Consider the following 21614-nt stretch of genomic DNA (forward strand, 5'->3'; position numbering starts at 1 on the left):
AAATGTAAGCAGTTTGTATATAAAATTGGAGGCGAGGATTTGGAAGCATGCGAGGTCAGTGCTCCAGGTCAGCACTACTCTGGGGGAAGGGAAGCCATATAACATCGGCCGCATCTAAGCTGGCCCCGCAAAGCACTACAGTCCACTGAGGGCTGAGATCTCCATCCAGAAACCGGCCGGAGGAGCAAACAAAATTGAGGCATGTTGTTTTTAAAGCTAAATGCTAATCTTTGTTTCATTTACTGAAAACTAAAGCTAAAATAATTTGCCTAAAGAGCATTTCTAATCTGCATGGAGCCTTTACTTTGCTGGTCAGTGCTGGCTTTCTGGGCGTGCATTCAGAATGAAAAAATGGTATCCTCAAAATTCAGCCTTAAATGGTAACAACTGGATGTGGGTCCTATAACCTACTTCTTACATTTTGTATGTAAATAACTTGACTTGGCTTTTAATCTATTGGATGCATATACGCTCTTGCCGCAGGAAGCCTCATGCCTGGCGTTATGGTCCTGACATAACCATGCCAGCCTGAAGGGTAAGAAGTGACCCCACGGAGACTGTGAGCCCCTTAACCACTGCACGCACATTTTAGAACTGGCTCTGTGTGGACAGTCCACGAGAACCAGCGGATTAAAAACCAGATGCTTCATTGAAACCTTAATGAAGTCCTTTTATAACCATAATATCCAATTAGTTACATATGCTCTCACATGTTCCTGAGTCAAAGAACCTAATTCTTTCTTCCTATGGTTTCACACCCTGCTTTATTGCTTTGATGAGAATACAAGAAGTCTATAATGCAACTCTTTATGTTTCCTTTCTTGCCTTGGCTACCAGGAAGACCAGCACTTTATCTAATGCTCGGTAGTCAGATTATCCCTCCCAAATTCTTCCATTCAGTCTGGAAGTGTATTTTCATTTGCAAAGGTTCACTGTATCTCTGACTTTTATGGTAATCATATAACCTTCCTTCTGAAAGTAAGTGGGGTTTAAGGAAAAAATAAAAACCACTAAATGATTTTTTTTTTTTTTTGCTATATGAATAATAGATTTTGATTAACTGGGAAACTTTCACAGTTATTTCATATTAAATGTAATAACATAATTCTTTTAAAACAGTGGGTGACAATTGACCCCAAAGATCTAGGAAATGTAGGAATGGGCGGGTATTGTGATATTGAAATGGAATAGTCTCCCAAAGAATGCTGAACAGGAGTAAAATCATTGTGTGGGAGGGCGACCTAGCCAAGGACTCACCACCCATTTCCCAGCACTGTATGTCTCATTTTTGCCTTGCTCTTCTATTCTTTTAAAAGGATCCTGAAAAGAAAGTCATATGATAGTTCTTATTTATAAGAAGTTGAAACTAAATGCATTAGTTTTAAGCAAAAAGAATATTTACTGGAAATAGGGGACTCATAGAACGGACAGAGGCTGGGGAAGCGGAAGAAAGGAGGAGGTGCTCCGGAAGGTTCCAGAGCTGGGCGGTGGGACAGTGAGGCTGGATGCCTCCATCACTCCTGGCCTCCCTTCTCCTCCAGATGACAGCCAGAGCTCTGGACACCTTGCTGGACAATGACGAACGCTGGCTGTGGGTTATGCTTTGCAGTGGCCCCTCCAGGTCCAGTGGGCACGTAAGTGCCACCACGGGCCATTTGGCTTCCCCAGTCTGAAAGGTGGCTTAGATTCCAAAGAGATGATAGAAAACAACCCGAAATCTGATAGATAGTCCTCTAATATGGCTGGTGACAGGAATAAAGAAGGTGTTTATGGGTCTAAAAAATTCTGGTTCTTAGGAAGAACACAGAAGTTTTAGATCAATTAAAAATCGTAATACAGACTACTTAGTAGCAGATTCCATTGGGAAGGAGCCAGGGAAAATGTTCAGCAATGCTCAATTATGTGGGCATTTCCTAAACTTTATCCCACTGAATGCTAATGTTAAGTGAGACTTTGTTGTATGGTCCTCAAAAGTTAAGTTTAAAATGTTACACCAAAATTTTTAAAAATAATGTAAATTACATTGCATGCTTCTCCTTGCCTTCAATATTATCAACAAGCACTCGCTCTGAGAAGCCTTGTAATAAAACAACTTGCTAAATTTATAAAAATCAAACTATCCCAAGCTTTTTTTTTTAAACATGCATCTTGAATGTTGCATGAATCTCCCCATTTGGAAATTTTACTTTCCTTCGGTCCATGGGAGAAATGACCTGTTATAAAATATTGTCAGATTTATGATTCACAAATCTCTGAATATGTATCTCTAATGGATGTCAAGGATCTACTGGAGAGAATATGATAATAAAATATTAGTTACTTTAAAAATCTAGGAAATAACCTGCAAATTCACATGTGCCTTGGCAGACAGGAAGGCATCCCCGAGCCTTCTGGATTCACACCGGGACCTGCGGGGCAGGCAGCGCCCCCGAGATCCCTACTGACTGTGTTTTCTCGACACTGACCTGTCCGTCCTCTGGCAGGACAGCAAAAGGGGCCTCCTGACACAGGTGTACAAAGCCACATTCCCCGGGTCTCTGCCTGATTAGGTTGTGAGTTTTGCGTCGGTTTTTTGATTGTGGAAGTTTTCTGAGCTCTTCTCAGATTGGGCTCATGTCTCAGTGATTTGGGGGCAGAAACATCAACATACACACGTGATGGTGATTGATGTCTGGCTACAGGAGCCCCTGGTGTCAGGCCATTGCAGGCGTGACAGGGGCGGCTCGCGGGCCCGGGGGGCAGTGACACCCTGCAGTGGTACCACGCGACCACGGGCGTCCAGGTCCTGCCCCCCGCAATGTGTTCGGCTCCCCCACCCGTGGTCCTCTGTGTCCTGCACTGGCTCTCTGCTTTCGTTCCCATTCTTGGACTGTGCTCTAGAAATAGTTCCAGGCTCTTCCAATATATATGCACACCAAGGATGGCTTTGAGTTGATTTTGTGAAAACAATCAAAAAATGGAATGCTGTCTTAGACAAATATAAAGCAGGAGCATCAAAGCCACAAATGTAGCAGTAATATAGCTCTCAGGAAGATGCAACAAAAAAGGGAAGGAGAAAAGAATGTCTTTCGGGGGGTCTTGGAGTATTTAGTGGAATTGTAGTACTATTTAGGGTTGTTTTGTAAATTCTGGGGCAGGTAACTTTAACTGCCTCCACCGGGAAGCTTACAGGCATCCCTTCTATCTAGTCCCTCACTGCAGATGGACCCTGGCCCTACCTGGGCAGACCTGCCCACATGACTACCCTTGTTAGGAGATCATTGGTGGAGGCTTGACAGTCCACTTGCAGCAAATTCTGGGACAGCAACTAATATAACAGTGAAAAAGAAGAGGAAATAGTATAAAAGACAAGTAGATGAACAGTTGTATTTATTGTTTTTTTTTTTCACTTGCATGTGCCTGGTGTCTCCCAGCCCTTGCTTGGTGTGGATGCATCTACCTGGAAGGTTATCAGGAGGTTCAGGGCATCTGTTACTTTTCCTTAGATGAGTCCACATTAAACATTATCCATTCGATGTTCCCATTACTTCGATAACAATGATCCCACAAATACAGTTCCACTCTGAGACTACAACACCTTCAATTATCGTAGCCAAAAGCCAAGGCAGCAGGGGATTGATGAATAGACTTAAATTTCAAACTCAAGAGTTTTCCCTCCATCACCTTGGAGGAACCTCAGCAGAAGACTGACCAGGATGGTAACGGATTCATTATTATTCAACTTGCGTAAAGAATTAAAGTCACTTACAAACAACAAAACAAACAACAAAGCAACAAAGAGAAGAAAGTGGAGCAAAATATTACAAGAGGTAAAAGTTTACTATGTGTTTTAGGGCCCAATAAATGTTAATGTTGATATGAAAGAATTCAGAAAGAACAGGTATTAAAAATTAACTTAAAAAACATAAGCTTATGATCAGAGTATTTTCTAAATTTGCCCATGCATTGTTTTCCTCTGGAAAACTGAAGAGTTACATTCCGCGACCTGGCTTTGCTGTTTTCATACTTGGAACACGAAGGGCAGAGACACGATTGCACACATATTTTAAGCCACTCAGATTAGGAGCAATTTTTGTTGTAAATCGACGGGGAGTTGGAAGACATTTTTACAAATAAAGAAATTTATGCATTGGTATTACACCAGCGGGGAAGTTCACAAAAGCCCAGTTAAGCCGGATATACGGCCTGCCATGTGCAACCTGAGTCCCATGCATAATATTGTTGAGATGCTGCATCCTTGGTAGACTGAGCTCTGTGTCCCAGGCTCAGGCCCCCTTCCACCGTGACCCAATCTGTGCTTTATCATTTCTCAGCTCTTCCCTCGTCCCTGCTCCAGATCCAGACTCCCCCCTCAGTCCGTGTAACCGACTGGAGAGCGGCCAAAAACCGCCACTCAGTCCTCCGTGTTCTCCACGTTCAGGCAGGACAGGACATCCCATTCTCATTTCTGGAGAAAAGGGATCGAGATTCATTGGCCCATTATAAATAAAATGTCATCAAGAATTGGTGATTTGTTTACAAAGGAATTGAAAACACAACAGAGATCCTACCTGCATGTGTTTAGGTAAAATGATGTTATAGATAGAATTTTGAACGGATGGGAGGAGTGATTTCAGTCTGTTTGTGTGCAGTCGAGTTGTGTATATTGAGCCTTAGTGCCCCTTGGTTATGTTGTCGGAGTGCATTGTGCTTCCTTGTGAGGGTTCTCAGTGATCTCACCGTTTTGTTTTAAAGTTGGCATTTCCAGAATCGGTGCTCCTATGGTGAATTCAGATGTCCTATTGACTATTCTGTACCCAAATTTGTTTCTGGGGTCCAGATTTCATCCATTTACTCAGTGAATTTAAAACAGAGCCTATGTGTTTACCTGTGGCTTCAATTTGATTCTGACTTTGTTTCTCTAGCACAGAATCTGAGCCAGCTTAATCCAGGAGACTGGAACGGTGAATTTATCCTTTATGCATGAGAGTGGCTAAAACACATTCTGTGCACAAACACACAGAAACACACACACAAAGTAATGCAGAATGCTTTCATTTTAAATCCATACACAGAATAACCAAAAAAGTGTATTTAAATCTGATGAATTCATTTTATAATGTTCAGATTTAGTTCCAGCATTTCACTGAATGAACAGTGTGTTTTGTTTTCATTGCAAAATATTAACTAATTTGAAATTCACAACAAACAAGGTGCTCATCTAGACTTATCGTTCCGTGTATGGTGTTGTGTATGAAGAGCATGCTGGCTTCTTCTTTTTTTTCTATTTGTCATTTGAGAGAGAGAATTTAAAATGTCCTCATCTCTAATCTTAATTCGTTATATTCCTTAAATATTTTTGCCTTACACAACAATTTACTTTGGAATTTAATCTACGTGCTATACTTATTCTGGAATATATTTTGAATTTCAATATACATGCTATATAGACATCTGAAAACTGAAGATGCTGACGTCTGAGTTTGTTCAATGATCTCTACGGTTTCTTTAATCTTCAAATCAGAAAATTGTGTTACTGACACCACTTAGGCAAATGAACGCACAGGGGAAGATATATAGACACAAATATTTGCATAGATGTGTATTTACATATATACAAACACATCCACATCCACACATTCATTAAGACATTATGAACTGGTTTCACGGTGAAAATGGCAAGTACGAGACCCTCCTTGGAGCCCTTTCTACCATGGCTTTGTGTCACGGCTATTATGGGCGCCAGCACACTGCTTCTGAGAAGTTTCCACAGGAGGATCCCAGGGGGCAGTGAGCGCCACAGAGCCCGCAGAACATGGGCTCCGGTGCTCTGCCCACCCTCGCCATGGAAGTCCCCTCCCTCTAGGGGCCCGCGTGTTCAATTCCACCCAACGGCGATGGTTCTTCTCATTGAGGACCCACATTCCTGGACTCCAAGGCTGGCTCTTTCACGCCTTAGCTTCCTGAAGTAACTGCTTATCTCTTTGGGTCGCAGTCCCCTCAGCCATAAAATGAAGACGACGTTAAGCTAATGATACCCTAGGATCCTTTTTATCGCCTGGTAAGAAACGTATACGACTGATCCTACTCCAGTTGGAAGAAGAGTGGTCAGTCAGGGATGAATATGATCCTCCCCCATTCACCCTTCTTATAATTATGCTAGTTCACATGATCATTAACTAGAAATGAGGATCTTCAGAGGGGCAGGAAAGGAGGAAACAAGGCAAGATAAGGTAAAATTCACTAAAGTTTGTCCCATCACATTGGGTGACAACACTCATGACAAATAATAGAGAAAAATGTTCTGGACATTATTTAATAAAATCTGATGTTAGTCCAATTGTACAAGTGTAGATCATCCACTAGAGATGTCATGGTTCATATCCTGGAGATATGATGGCCAAGAAATGGAACCTAGGAATTCTTTGGCCTGCATTGAGGTAGACATGATGTTTCTGGAAAGAAAGCACTGATAACCTACAGAACACTTTAGTTTTCAGGAAATGTCTCTGAAGGTGAACAGAATTGTGCTTTTCTGTCTGTTATGGGCTGGATTGTTTCCCCCCAAGTTCACATGTGGAAGTCCTAACACCCAGGACCTCAGAATGTGACCATATTTGGAGACAGGGTCTTTAAAGAGGTGATTAAGGTAAGATGAGGTCACTAGGTGGACCCTAATCCAATCTGACTGGGGTCCTTATAAGAAGAGGAGATCAGGACACAGACAATGTGTGGAGGGACAACCACGTGAGGACACAGGGAAGGGATGGTGTCTGCACGTCCAGGAGAGAGGCCTTAGGAGACACCAGCCCTGCCCACTTCTGGACCTCGGACTGCCAACCTCCAGCACTCGAGGCAGTGAACGTCTGTTGTTGAAGTTGTCCTATCTGTGGTGTTTTGTTATGCTGGCTCTCGCACATGAATACACTGTGACCTAGACTTTTGTGTATAGTTATTTCGACTAATGAATACAAAAAGCCCCTCCTATTCTAAATTTTATCTTAAAAGTTCATCTATAGATAAAGAAGATGTGGTCCATATATACAATGGAATATTACTCAGCCATCAGAAAGGACGAATACCCAACTTTTACATCAGCATGGATGGGACTGGAGGAGATTACGCTAAGTGAAATAAGTCAAGCAGAGAAAGTCAATTATCATATGGTTTCACTTATTTGTGGAACATAAGGAATAGCATGGAGGACATTAGGAGAAGGAAGGGAAAAATGAAGGGGGGGAATCGGAGGGAGAGATGAACCATGAGAGACTCTGGACTCTGAGAAACAAACTGAGGGTTTTAGAGGGGAGGGGGGTGGGGGATGGGTTAGCCGGGTGATGGGTATTAAGGAGGGCACGTACTGCATGGAGGACTGGGTGTTGTACACAAACAATGAATCATGGATCACTACATCAAAAACTAATGATGTGGGGAGCCTCGGTGGTTCAGTCATTAAGCGTCTGCCTTCGGCTCAGGTCATGATCCCAGGGTCCTGGGATCGAGCCCCATATCAGGCTCCCTGCTCCGCAGGAAGCCTGCTTCTCCCTCTCCCTCTGCCCCTGCTTGTGTTCTCTCTCTCGATGTGTCTCTCTGTCAAATAAATAAATAAAAAATCTTTAAAAAAAAAAACTAATGCTGTAATGTATGGTGACTAACATAACATAATAAAATTTTTACAAAGTTCATTTATAGGTCACCTAAATATGACATTGAATGAATATATATATATATACATACACATACATGCATATAAGGGTAGACGATGTCTCTGCATTCGTATGTGAAACCTGATTATTTTCAGATGGAGGTGATTTTAATATTAGTGATAAGAACCCCGATCTTAGCAATAACAACTTAGAATGGAGAGAAACGAGTCAGGGCCATTTTGGGAAACAGATCAGCTCAGCCTAAACACCCACAGAAGAAAAGTCCAAATGAGTCAAGGGATTTCCTTCATCATCTGGGTTAAGAATCAGATGGTTTACTGGTGAAGAGGTGTGGATGCTAATGTCCAATTTCTGCTGGTTTCAATTTTACCAACTCCTACTTTTATTGTTTCCTGATGTTTGAGTTTGGAAACGTTCTGAAGTCTCATTATAGATAAATATCTAGACCTAATGACTGCAGCCAGCATCACTGGTGCCGACGTAAGCAGACCAGTGCTGGAGCTTGGGTGTGGGTTCTACACACGTCCCCTTCTTAGTGAACAAGTACGAGACGGAAACAGAGATGGAGAGACAGAGATAAGGCCAAAGTTCTCTAAGAGGTAAGAGACAAGAAGGACCAAGAAGCAAGCTATCTACATAGAAGCGAGGGCAGATTCAGGGATGTAATCTGTGCCCACATGGCAGTGGGAACGCCTTCAAGGACTATTTGGATGAGCTGTATGTCCTACTTTGTACGACCTCCAGGCAAAGAATGCCAAGCTGCTAGATGCCACGTTGGCTTCCTTTCTTTGGTTTGGTGCTGGACTTTTGCATTACACAGACACATGCAATGCTTGTTCCTCGCAATGAGGACGAGTTGAATTTTTGTTAGCCAGGAAGCAAGATGGTGGCTGAGTTCTTGGCCAGTGCCAGGAGGAGTCAGGTGTGGGAGATTCAGGGACAGACATGCACCCTCGAGGCAGGTGTTCCCCAGGGCACAAGCTGGATGCACAGGAGAGAGGCTGTGGAAGACTCAAGGGCAGGGGACATGGAGCTCTGAAGACCTGTTCCCCGGGAAGCATCTTTGGAATTTGTGTGGGCCTGAGGGTTTCATGTCACCCCATCCACATGCATATCCATGAGCGTGCCAATCATCAGGGCTGCTGGCTTGACAAACGGCAGAGATGTGCCTCTCGAGCTTTCTGGAAGGGGGTTTTGTGAGCTATTTCTTTAGCATGGACTACAGACAAGCCAGAGACAAGTGAGATGTGCTTTCTGACTCTTTTAGGACATTTTCAGAGCTTCTGTTACTGCTTAATGCCTGCCATTTACCATGGTGGCTGACATATAAAGGTGTCCCATAAATGTTTGCTGCATGAATAGATTCAAATTTACATAGCAACAACTTAAAAATAAATCAGACAGCAACCTTTATGAATTTGCAGTCTGAATCTAATAATTGATTCTATGGCAACCATGTACTGATGGTGTACAATGACATAGCCACTGTACTGGTTTATGGGAGCACAACGCTCATCAGGGCCCCCGTCCCAGAAGTCACGACACACACAGAACGATGCCTGCCTCTCACACCAACAGGTGATCCTATGTCCTCATCCCGGAGACGGCTTCTGAGTACCGGCCCCATACGCTCTCGCCCAACATTCGTTCCCTTATGCAAACTGCTACGGCTCACACGATTGGTACACAATCCCCTTAGAAAATGTTCCTTTCTCCTATAGGGTCCTGATGATTTCTTTAAGCAGTTCTTATTTCAAAAACAAAATCAATGTTCTCCGTGGGTTTTAATTGAGTAGCTATTACGTTTTGACATTGTGGGAGAAATAAAAGTGTTCAAACCTAGAGGGGTTTATATTTTAATGAGTTAGTTTTTACACAGGAGTTTCACTTGATGTCATAAAAGAAATATAATAGCAATCCAATTTTGTAAAAAATGCAATAATATTTTGCATTAAAAAAATTCCCGTGGGACCTAATAAGTGTGTTAGGGTCATGATAGTCTATTTTCATTCTCTGCTTTGATTTTACATTTGTGTGTGTAAAACCCCATATACAACATAAGCCCAGAGACGAGGACCACGCCAACTCATGTTTCTTATGTATTTTCAGCTCCTAGCTCCTTGACCTTAGTGAAGACATGGTTCTTCCTTCAGATACAGCCCTTGTCTGAATGCACATAAAATGTTTAAGGCAAAACTGCAGGCAAGACAAGGATGCCCCATACTTTTAAGTTGAGTGCCTTTCTGTTTTAGAAGGTACAGAAAATAAAATGTAAGAGGGTGAACTCTGAATAGGGCACGGAAAGGAAGAGGCGGAAGTCATTCTGTCTCCCTGTCTCTGTCATTCTCTCTTCAGTAAAATCTCTTCCGATCATGTGGTTTTTGTTTCTCTCTTGTCTTGTGATGGGAAAGGATAGATCATTTTTTATCAGTGACAAAGACAAAAATATTTACTTCACTTGGTGTGAAATATGCACAAGAGGATAATTTAAAAGAATGATGTTTTGGAACTTTACTATTAATGAATGTTAACCTCAGGACCATAAAGCATGGTCATACACCAAGGCCATTTTTTTCACTCTCTCAAGGAGTCTGTGTTCTCAATTTACTCAAGATTTTTGTTTTCTATACACGGTTTTATAAATGTCCATCTAAAAATGTGTGTATATTAGACTTTTGATGTTTCAGAGTTAGATAATCTTTTAATATTTTGAAATCTCGCATTCCAACAAATGCTTATGTGTATAGTGGACCCTTGAGCAACATCAGGGTAGAAACGCCTACCCCCGCGCAGTTGAAAATCCTCATAGAACTTCTGACTTCCCCAAAATCTAATGACTACTGTTGATGGGAAGGCTTATTGATTACATGAAACACATAGTTTAAAATCCTCATATGACTTCTGACTCCCCCCAAATCTAACGACTAAAGGCCTACTTGACAGGAAGCCTTATTGATCACATAAAACACATAGTTTGTATGTTGTATGTGTTGAATACTGTATTCGTGCTATAAAGTAAGTGAAAGAAAAGAAAATTAAATTAAAATTAAAAAGTTATAAGAAAGAGAAAATACACTTACGGTACTACCCTGTATTTATGGGTAAAAATCTGGACCCACGGAGTTCAAACCCGTGTCGTTCAAGGGTCAGTGGTATTTTAAGTCTAGACTCTGCCATCTCTGTGTATATGTGGTGGGCATATATGAGGAATCTACCAAAAACACGCAAGTGCATTTTTTTAATGACTGGAATTCTATTCATTATCTACATATAAAAGCCCAAATTATAATTTAACTTCCCTACAAATTGGCTGAAAAAACTCAGGTGATTACATAAAATTATATGAACTCTCAAATTTGTTAGATCTAAAGTAAGTATCATCCTAAATGCTTAATAAGTGAATATTTCCCTGAATTTCAATCAGAACTGAATAGACGGCCCTCTGCAGATGCTGACAGAGCACGGATGTAAGGCCTGGGCACCCGTTTACTACACGTCAAGGCTACCTGCCCAGGGCTGTGTCTTTCAAAGGCTCGCAAAGCGAGGGGACCCCCACGCTGTTGTCTTGGGGTTTCTTACCAGCTACTGTTTATCCTAGGATTTTCCCTGGGGGTATAGCAAGGATTTCTACTTCAAATTTTTTTCTTTAGAAAGAAAATGAGCAGCATCGAGTCCTTCACATAAAGGTTTAATTGCTATATATATATATATATATATATATCTCCTTGAACCATGCGTTTGGAATTAAAAAGTCACCTCCTGTTGTGATGTTGCTGGAATCTGGGTTGTCTTTTAAAAACTTTCATCTAAGGCATTAGTAGGGAGAGCTGAGGCGTGCATAAAGATATCTTTATGTCAATGGTTAAATTTGGCCCTCTATGTTTTTATTCACTCAAGGAAGAGTAAAAGGTGGTACCTTTAAATACTCTTTCACTGAACACCCAAATTTATAAAAGTCTTCTTTTGTTTGACCGTCTGAACTTGGGCACATTTGCCACCTCAGTGCTCAGGCCCCACGCGATCTGGTGGAAAGAGAGTGCGTGTTTCCTTTAAGGACCCAATGCTTTCATAGCCCGGAGCCTAATGCAAGTGGAGCATCTGTTACTGCCAGGGTTGAGTGAACCCAGCCAGACTTGGGGTGCAGAGGAGGTCAGAATCTATTTTGCTGACGTTTCTGTCATGTTTATTAAATTGCACTTTTCCAAAAGCAATTAAACTTTTAGGAAATACTGCATTAATTTTAACGAGAGGGAATCTGGGTACTTCCGATGGACTGACAAAATCTGTTTTTTAATCAATTACTGGTGTCCGAGGCAGATGCTCTGAGCCGGTTTATTATGATTTGCAGGTCCTGCTTCTCAGAAACAGCAGCTCCCCCACTTTTTATTGTTTTTCAGCAGAGAAGGGACTCCACTCGGGTTTGCATTGTCAACTAGTGACAGGTCCTGTTTCAGAGAGCCGAGTCCCCTCCACCCTATTTTAATGCCCCATGTAGAAGACGTATTTGAGAAACCATGTAAGACACTGCAAAATGATGAGGCGGGTCTTCCGTCTCTCAGCTGTGGGAAACAAGAATCAGGGTTTCATCTGAAATAAATGGAGCAGCGAAGATTAATTAAACCTATAAAATTCTCTTAAGCACATCCTGGTCAAGGTATTTAAGAGAACACTTCCTATTACGTGCAAATCATCTGGAAGTGTGGGGCGATCCCTCAGGTGTAAGCTTCATTTCTGTATAGTGCGGGCTCCAGGAAAGAATGTTTACTAATAAATTCTGAGCAATATCAGTTTCATTTTTTTGTCCAAATGGTGAAGCAACAGCAACAGAAAGAAACCTTGATCTCTTTCATAAATAAGTTCTCCGTAGGCGCTGTTACAAACATGCTCGGTGGGATGGATGCAACCAGACTCTAGCTCAAGTGAGCAGGTGCTTACGCTAGAAATAATAACTGTCCTGGTCCACCTTTTGTCTACACCGCTGGATTTCTCTCCCTAATCCCTCAGAGATTCTGATCCTCCTAGGGGTGGAGACAGAGCAGTGCCTTCCGGCTGGAGGCCAGCTCCTGGGGATCTTCACGTTGGAGCGGGATTATCGGCTGCACACGCGGCCACTCGGACAGTTTTTGCACCAGATGCTTGGCCGAGCCATTTCAAGTGCACACAGCAGAAGAAAAGCTTTTATCATTTCATCTCTTAGAGAGTCAAAAGAAACGATCTTAAAACCTAAGAGCTCCCTGAGCATTTATATTATATGTCTCTTCCATCTTAAACATGAATGCTACTTTTCTTTGTCTAAATGCTCCATTTACTGAACACTATTTCTTAATGAAGCATAAAGTCCCCTCTTTAACACAAATATAAAATTTAGGTTACCTGTTTGCTATTTTTTGAGATTTAAAATGTAACCTTAACTATTGATCATTTTTATAATTTAAGACAGATACTAGTAAACGTGTGTGTATATTACACAAACACACAAATGCGTATCACGCCAAGAGGACCCTTACTAGCCACTTTCTCACCAGAAACCAGGTACTAATTGTATTCATTCCTCATCAATAAAATAATAAAATGAACTTATTTTTGCTGCCCTTCATATGCAATACCTGTAACTAGAATGAAAGATGAGTAAATGCCCACAGGGTATGGAGAAGACCCAGACACTCAGATTAACTTTTTTTTTTTTGAAATATTTATCACTCTTCAGAAAACAAAACCAAACAAAACAAAATAAAAAACCCCCACCACCTTCTGTCTTTGCAAGTGATCAAGTTTAATTTTGGGAAAATTACTGATCTCTTAAAAAGCAAATCTATCCATTTCTAGGTTGTGATTCTTTGATGTGGTTCCTGGGAACTGGATCCACTCATCAACGTGCAGGTGAGGACAGGGGCCTCTAAGAGCTGCGTTTGTCCGGATGTTACTGAGACAGAGCCAGTCAAAAATCAGACGAAAGAGCCTCTGTACCCCTATTCCTTTTAAATAAAATAAACAAATCAATAAAAGTTTAATCACGGCAGGGGGATGTGTTGGAACCAAGGTAAGCACGCATGCAGGGACAGGAGTCTGTCACAAATTTCTAAATGTGCCCTCCTTTCTGTTTCCTGAAGCTCACGGAATGCATCAGATTTACATGTGGATCAAGAATTGGATAAATGCTCCCCCTCTTTTTGAAAGTAAGGTCCCTTTATTTGATAGTGGTACATCCGTAAGTGAATTATAGTATATTAATAGTTAGGAATAAACAATTCTCTTTGCCTAATGAAACAGTTAACGGCATATACTTCTATATTTCAGTGGGAGGAAAAACAAATTGAAGAGATGGGGTTAATTCAGGTTCACTCTACTTAGAGATAGTTAACGATGTGACTTCAGACAGGGCATTGTTGGGCTGTTTTTCCTTGTAACGCAGAGCCACGTGGCCAGTGTTTTGTGAAGGATATCCGTGCTTTTCATATTTCGCTTGGCATTCACTTTTTTTTTTTTTTTAGTTTAGAAATGGCTATAAGAAGTGCTTCTAAAATCTTGTTTTTACCATGTGGAAAATTTATCCTTGTAGAAATCTTATTTGCTAGTAATTAAGAGCCCAGTTAGCTAATGCAGCATCTATTTATTTATTTTTATTTTATTTTATTTTTTTTTTAAAGATTTTATTTATCTGACAGAGAGAGACACAGCAAGAGAGGGAACACAAGCAGGGGGAGTGGCAGAGGGAGAAGAAGGCTTCCCGCGGAGCAGGGAGCCCAACGTGGGGCTCGATCCCAGGACCCTGGGATCATGACCTGAGCCGAAGGCAGCCGCTTAACTGACTGAGCCACCCAGGCGCCCCGCAGCATCTATTTAGAAATAATATATTTACATATTTACATGATGGAAGAGCAGACTAGTATAATTATTTTTGGTCTTATGAATTGTTTAGAATTGTCCATGTTACGAAAACACTAGCATTCATTCTCCAGCATTTTAGAAAAGGAAGCAGGCAGACCTACAAAATGCTCAAAGGTTTCAACTCTCTTTGCTGTGCATGCAGGTACACATAGGCACAACAACAAACACGTGTGTGGTTTTTTAAATTGAACACTGAAGGCTCTCAGAGCGTGAGCTATCTTTCCATGCCTCCATTAAGAAAAATACAATTTCCTTATTCTGCATTTCCTTACATAATGCTCTTCTGGGACAGTGCTTCGGCCATCACCGGATCACCACTATTTAGATACGGATACATGAGTCTCATATTTTTATTCTAAATTCAAGTTCACTCATCATATCTAATGCCCTTGAAGCAATCTCAAATTACTGCTGTGATACGGGTCACTAGAAATCAGAGGTACTAACACAGATTTTAAAGAGAGAGGGTGGGGGGAGAGCCCTACTCAATTAGATGACGGCGCACGGTTTAATCAATTTAGTTTTATCACGACATCTAGTCCTTCCTCTTGAGCTGTCAGACAACGAGGCAGGCGGGAGCATGGGGACGCGTGGTGCTGGTGCGGGGCTGGGTCCCACCAGCCGAGATGAGGCACGGTCCTGTGACACCCAGGCCGTGACAGGGGCGAAGGAGCCCCACCGCCTGCCCACCTCATCCTTAACACAATCTTTCTATTTCATTAATTTTTCATGGAATCCCGTTTCACAGCAAGCCTGCGTCTGTCGTCCATCTGCTGTACTTATTCTGTTCCTTTTGCCAACTTTTTATCTGCATTTCACCACAGTCAGCCAGCAGCCTGTGCTCCTGCCCTCCTGTGATTCGTCAGCTTACCTGTACAGAGCACACCTTGCATTGCTGTTTCCAAAACTCACCTCCAATTTTCTGAAACTCTGTGTAACCCCTCACCCTGCAACAATATCTAGATTTCAAGCATTAACTGATTTTGCTGCCAAATGCCTCAAAAAAAAAAAAGAAAAGAAAAGAAAAGAAAAAGAAAGAAAGAAAGAGAGAGAGAGAAAGAAAGGTCATGTGCTGATGACCGAATCCAATTCGCCAACTGAAAACAAATGATTGTTTATAGAGCATTTCGAATAGTTTTCCAAAGTTCCTTCTTTTTCTCTGTCTGGTGACAGAGGCCCCTGGCTCAGAACCCTGTCCTCCTGTTTACCTCTGGCAACCAGCTAAATTTGTATTGGTTCCTGATCCATCTCCAAATAGGTTTGCATCCAAAGAACAGTTTTTAAAAAATTCCTATGAACTTGAGTCACTTTTACACATTGTATGTGCTCATGGTCGAATACTAAAGATATTTTATTTACAAAATGCATTTCATGCTGATGCATAGTTTTTTGCAGGACAACCACACTCACGAAAGAAAGAGCAACACAAATACACAACAGAATGTAGGTCTTATTTTAATGATTAAAAATGCACCTATGCAATCCCTCGGACTCGTTACCCAGTGGTTGGGAGATTATCTGATAAAATCGCAAGTGATTTATCATTATATAGCATGCTGTTTCCATGAGTACCTCTTATTCCCCCTGGCTGAGTTGATACTAATTTTAAATAACCTTAAACCTTTACCTTTATCATTTTGGACTAAGTGACAGATCTTTGATAATATTCAGGCACTCAAGTTCTTGTCGAGTATGGGAGACATTGCTCCAAGCACCTAAGGCAGACTCGGCTGTGCGCGATCACCTCGCATCGTTCCACCCAGAGCTACAGAATCAAGTGCTGCCTCCCCGAACCCCCACGAGCAGTGAGCTACGAGGGTATTTAGTAGATAAATAAACTGCACAAACTACAAGAGCTCCCAGTGTTTTCTGACAACACGTCTCTCACATATTACACAGCGTGAGCAACCCTTAGCCACCCACATGTGTAAAAATTACACGGCTTCCTTCTCCTTTACACTGTTTTGTTTGTTTGTTTTTTTAGTTGCCTATTTTTCTCCTACCCGAAACTCAAATTTTGACATTTTTTTCACGTGTGCAGAAAATGTAAATCCTTCATAAATAATTTCTAAGAGAAAGTCCCAACTAAAAAGTAACACACCGAGAAAATGCAAAAATACATCATATTGGGTCCTGATAAGAGAACGGAGAGAGATTGGTGGGTGGGTAGGTTTGCTCTGAGCATCTTCTTTAAAGTTTATCTGGGAGACAAATGCAGGTCCTGGCTAGTTCATACCTGGGACTAAGTTTTTTTTTTGGGTTCTTACAGATATATACCACTCCCTGTGTGGTACTGTGACTAAAAATACCGAGTACAGGAAAATATTTTATTTCTGAGGCCTTGGACCTTACTTAAGACTAATGCAAGCATCGTACCAATCCCACACTTAAGCTGTAGCTACAGTTTTAATTTCAAAACCCATGGATTATTTTGACAATAATAAGTGAAGTAAAAAGAAAAATCATGTGAAAGCCACTTTTGGAGTTTACACACAGAGAACACAGCTTTTCACGGCCCCGGGAGCTAAAAGTTAAGATGCATCTTCAAAAATCACCCTTGTTCCTTAGAATAGGGGGACAAATACGTACCACTGGCAAATAAGGCTAACATTTATTCTAATTTATTTATTCCCATATAAGAAGAGCCCTTTGCTTTGTGCTCACAATCAGTGCCTCCAGCTAGTACTCCATAGAGCCTTACCCAAATTCCTTCACAACCACCAATGCACACATGGATTTTAAATTGTGACAAATACAGAGTTTTTCTAAATGGACGAACTTAAAAGCCGAGGCTATTCTATTCAACCCTGCTGTTGAGATTCATGACAGTTAGAGCATAATTTAAATTCACCATTTTTCTTGGAAGAACAAGGATCTGTAATAACTAGGAATTACACATAGACTGACCTATTCCAAGCCAGTGCAAGTAACGGTTTAACGTGTCCCATAATTGCTATGTTTTCTTTTTAATTTGCTCACTTACATCTATATTATTAACTTTTCCCTGAGAAGTGAATATTTGGCAGTTTGAGTTGATTCTCCTACCGAGGTAGCTGCCGGCAGATGCCACAGGAGATTTCACCCCCACACGTAAATCTACGAGGCATAGGAATTAGCACACGCATTCTCATGAGCCTTTCCCACCTCAGTTTTTGGGTATGAAAATGAAGATACTTGGTTTACTCGAAATAACCAAGGCATAGAGATATTTCACATTGAAATTTCTCTTTGAATTGTTGTAGTTAAGTTTATAGCAAATGAAGCTTTCCTTCAGATTTCTTGTTTTTCTTTCCCAAATTGGATGCTTCCTAAGCCAGCATGGCTGACATTTAAAGGTAAGAAAAATGAATTTGGAGAAAGGCACCAACGTCCGTCAGCTTGTATTTTATTTCTGTAGAATGCTGTTTTATTGTGAAATGTTAGTCCAGAGTCTTCCATTTTAATAGTTAAAATAGACTAAACGAAGATACTGGGAAACATGAACACTTAGAATTTACAAGATAATGTTTCCTTTCTTCCTCTCTTAAAAGTTATAGTCATTATTAAATTCTGTGATTCCTGCCCCCATATTGTTGTCACTTTCCGTTGGCATTGTTTTGGAAGGCACCAACAGATCCGTGTCGAGATGGAATTTGCAGGGAACAAAGTGAGCAGCCGGCACCACTCTGGCCGCTCTGAGAGTGAAACAGGATCACAGAAACCCCCCGTTCCGAAGCCCAGGGCTCTGACACCCCCCGGGAAGGTGTCAGCACCTCTGCTCCCGGCGGTCCTGACACAAAGCCCTCAGCAGTGACTGATATTGGCTCGGATGTCTCCAAGCTGCCTGGCTAAGTCCTGTTATTGAAGAAGCCGTGAAGGGCTCGGGAATATTTGAGGGCAGCCGGGGAGGGCTGTGGCAGAAACTTAAGTTAGGCCACTGCGAAGATGAATATTCTCCGGGAGGCTGAGCAACCTCCACCGTATCTAACAATGCATCCTGCAGCAGAAAACTGGAAAATCTGATAAATTTTAGTCGGGTCTGCCCCACTGTTCCGTAGGGCTCTGTACTCACTCCTTTTTTTTTTTTCTTTTTAAAATCAGCACATTTCAAATAATAATCAGAGCTGAACTTTCTCCTGCAGACTCATCACAGGGAGCTGCTGATACCAAGTTCCTCTCTGGGAAAGAAAGAACAGGAGGCACTGGGAGAATCTTTCCCGGCTCCGGGGACTGCGCGCAGGCGGCGGCGGCATTTTTAGGGCATTTTTCCCTTGGCCCCTGTGTGGAAGCCCTGGGCTGGTGGTGGAATGCACTAAGTTCCCGGCGGCGGTCCCCAGAACACCAGTGACGGGCGCAGGAGCAACCTGTCATCAGGCTGCTTTTTCTCCCTTTCTGGTTTGCAGGGTTTTTTGTTTTTGCCACTAACCAGCTGTGATGCCTATTTCTCTTTCCAGGTTTTAATTTTTGCGACCCCCCCCGCCCCAGGACCAGCCCGTGCTTTCTGCAGGTCCCAGTGTTTATACAACAACGGGTACCAACCCGACTAAGTAGAAACTGTCAGCCAATTTGGAAACGTGACTGCCCAGGCTCTGCCCACTCCTTCCTCCGAGACAATTTGGATGGTCTAAGAGCTGGTTCCAGGAGGTCTTGTCCCTGTTTCTGGGGCTGCGGGCTTAAGTGAGTGTTTCCTCTGGCAGCGTGTGCTAACGTCCGTCTTTTGAAAGGGTCAGAGGCAGAGCCCCGGGCTGTGGAGCGCGCCAGGGAGGGAACTGTCCTCCAGTGAGGCTGCCGGGTGCTCCGCTCCGCTGCCCCTGCCTCCCTCCTCACGCCGCTCCCAGCCCAGGCTTCGCGGAGCCCGCCGCTCTGTTCCCCGTTCCCGGCTCCCCGTCCCCTCTGAGCTCGCAGAAGCCCCGGCCCTTTACAAAGGGATCTGAACTGCGGCGCGCTCTGCTTTGTACCGACGCCCCGCCGGCCCCGAAAGTAGAGCTGCCGAAGCAGGCGGCCCCCGCAGACACGAGGAGGAGGGCGGACGAGCGTGCAGTTAGCGGAGCAGCGCAGAAAGCCAGGTCCTTACCTTTCCTCTTGGACCGCCGTCTCCTCCTTCTCTTAGACTTGCATTTGAGTTGACTGCTCAGCCCTCCGGACCCTCTGCTGGCCCCCAGCACCGATGCCATGGCTGAGACTGAGCGAGCAGAACGCGAGAGGAATCCTGTCTCCAACAGGCTCACCTTTCCTGCTCCCGACGCCGCCGCTGCTGAAGGCTTCTGCAAGCCAGGGAGCGGGCTCACTTTTTAGGACTGAGCCCTCGCACGCTCCCGCCTCCTTCTCTCGAATTGCTCCGGGTCTCCGCCTCCAGCTGGGCTGAGAGCCCCGGGAGCAGCCCCGCGCCCAGCGGCTCCACGGCAGGGCAGGACGCGCGCGGGGAAGCAAAGGTGCGCCGGGCGGGCTGGGCGCTCCCGCCCCAGCTCTCCTCCTCTTCCGGGCGGCCTCTCTTGATCTGGGCTCCAGACGCAGGGCTCCTACTTTGGCACCTCTGCTAGTTGTTTGGCAGCAGACACTTTGAAGCCAATCAGGCAGGGAGCTTGTCTATTTGCTGCTGCAAAGTCTAATTAGGTCCAATCACAACTGTCTTCTGGCTCTGACATCAGCACCACCAGCCCTTCGCATCCCCTGTCAGCTTGCAAACTCAGCTCCCATTTGGACGGATGGAGCTGCCCAGGACCCGGTGGCAAGGGAACGAGACGGCTCAGGCGGGAGGGGACAGCATGCAGAACCAGCTCATCTGGGAGCAGCCTGAGGGGGCCGCTCGCAGGAGGGCTGTACCCGGGGAGGCAGGCTTCCTGCCTCGGACCACAGGACAGCGCTTCCACTCCGCACACTCAGAAAGATGCAGTGACTACGTCTCTCTCCAAACAGTTTTTAACTAGTTAATTCATTAGAATGCTCCTTGTGCCGAGGGGGAAATATCTCTCTAAGAAATACGGAGACCTCACCTCCTCAGAAGGGGACTAAGATTTGCAATTCCCTGGAAGACAGCCTCTTAGGGGTATTCATTTTTCAGAGACTGCATGTTTGTCTGTTTGCTTGTTTGTTTTGTTTTGTTTTTTTCCCTTCCTATCCCTTGGCTGTTCCCGTTGCCAAAGAGAGCTATTGCATAAAGACTGAAGTGTTGGGATCTGAGTCTGATTTTTAAGGAGAGGGATTTTAATGGGTTGCTTTATTTAGGTAACAATGAAATGAAACATAGGGAGGGCTTCCATCTGATGGTTTTATTGCCAAATATAACATTTGGATGAAAGAAAGTCATATTTACCAGGAGGTGGATTGCAAATTGAAATAGTTTTCAACAATTTTTTTTTCAGGGCTATCCTATTGTTTTCAAGACTATACTTATGGAACACTAAAAATATAACGTAAGATATAAGAAGAAAAATAGCCAAGGCATCATTATTGCCTTTTGCATTCAAGTCCCATAAGCTATTAATTATAATAGTAATGATTTGGAAAAAAAAAAATCCACCCGCAAAGTCATTAGCAAGCATATTTGTCATATGTTGATATGGAAATGGCACACAAGTATTTCTGTTATTTACTACTTTATACATACTGTTTCCAAGCTCTTTTTGGGCCTAGAAATGTCTAGATAATTTTCTTTTATAAGGAAAAATAACCCCTTAGGGGACATGGGAAACAGTTAGGATGTTCAGATGTGTTATGTGGTAAGCTGATGGATCAGAACTCATTTTTCATTGGTGAGAGAGAAGAGGACATGTGATTTCAAATCCTAGCTCCCCTGCTCTGACTTCGGGCAAGAAAACAGGGCCTCAGTTACCCTATCTGTGAAATGGGCATCACAATGACATCAGCTTCACGGTTTCATCCACACCTGAGAATCGGTATAAACAGTGACTGGTACATGTTAATTACTCTGTGATTGTTCAGTCAATTAATCCAGTAAATACTTTGGAGAGAATGAGTGTAGATCACAGGTGGACCTCAGAGAGAAGGAGCTTTAACTCTTCGGTTCATTTCAGACTGATAAATGCAGTGGAACCAGGCCCCTCCTCTGTGCCTCATTCCACACTTGCATTCCCCCAACAG

At 43.0% G+C, this 21614-nt stretch overlaps 1 protein-coding gene across 3 annotated transcripts in view; it reads right to left on the bottom strand.

The window, feature by feature from the left end:
* The window catches only part of ADARB2 (adenosine deaminase RNA specific B2 (inactive)), a 414677-nt gene extending 394593 nt beyond the window's left edge, over positions 1-20084 (bottom strand). For all 3 annotated transcript variants that reach the window (XM_032425543.1, XM_032425542.1, XM_032425544.1), the window contains exon 1: positions 19588-20084. In XM_032425543.1, the coding sequence (XP_032281434.1) occupies positions 19588-19687 (100 nt within the window). In that variant the 5' untranslated portion in view covers positions 19688-20084. The remainder of the gene's footprint in view (positions 1-19587) is intronic.
* Positions 20085-21614: the final 1530 nt, after the last annotated feature.

Source organism: Phoca vitulina, unplaced genomic scaffold, assembly GCF_004348235.1.
Source record: "Phoca vitulina isolate PV1807 unplaced genomic scaffold, GSC_HSeal_1.0 scaffold33, whole genome shotgun sequence".
NCBI lineage: Eukaryota > Metazoa > Chordata > Mammalia > Carnivora > Phocidae > Phoca > Phoca vitulina.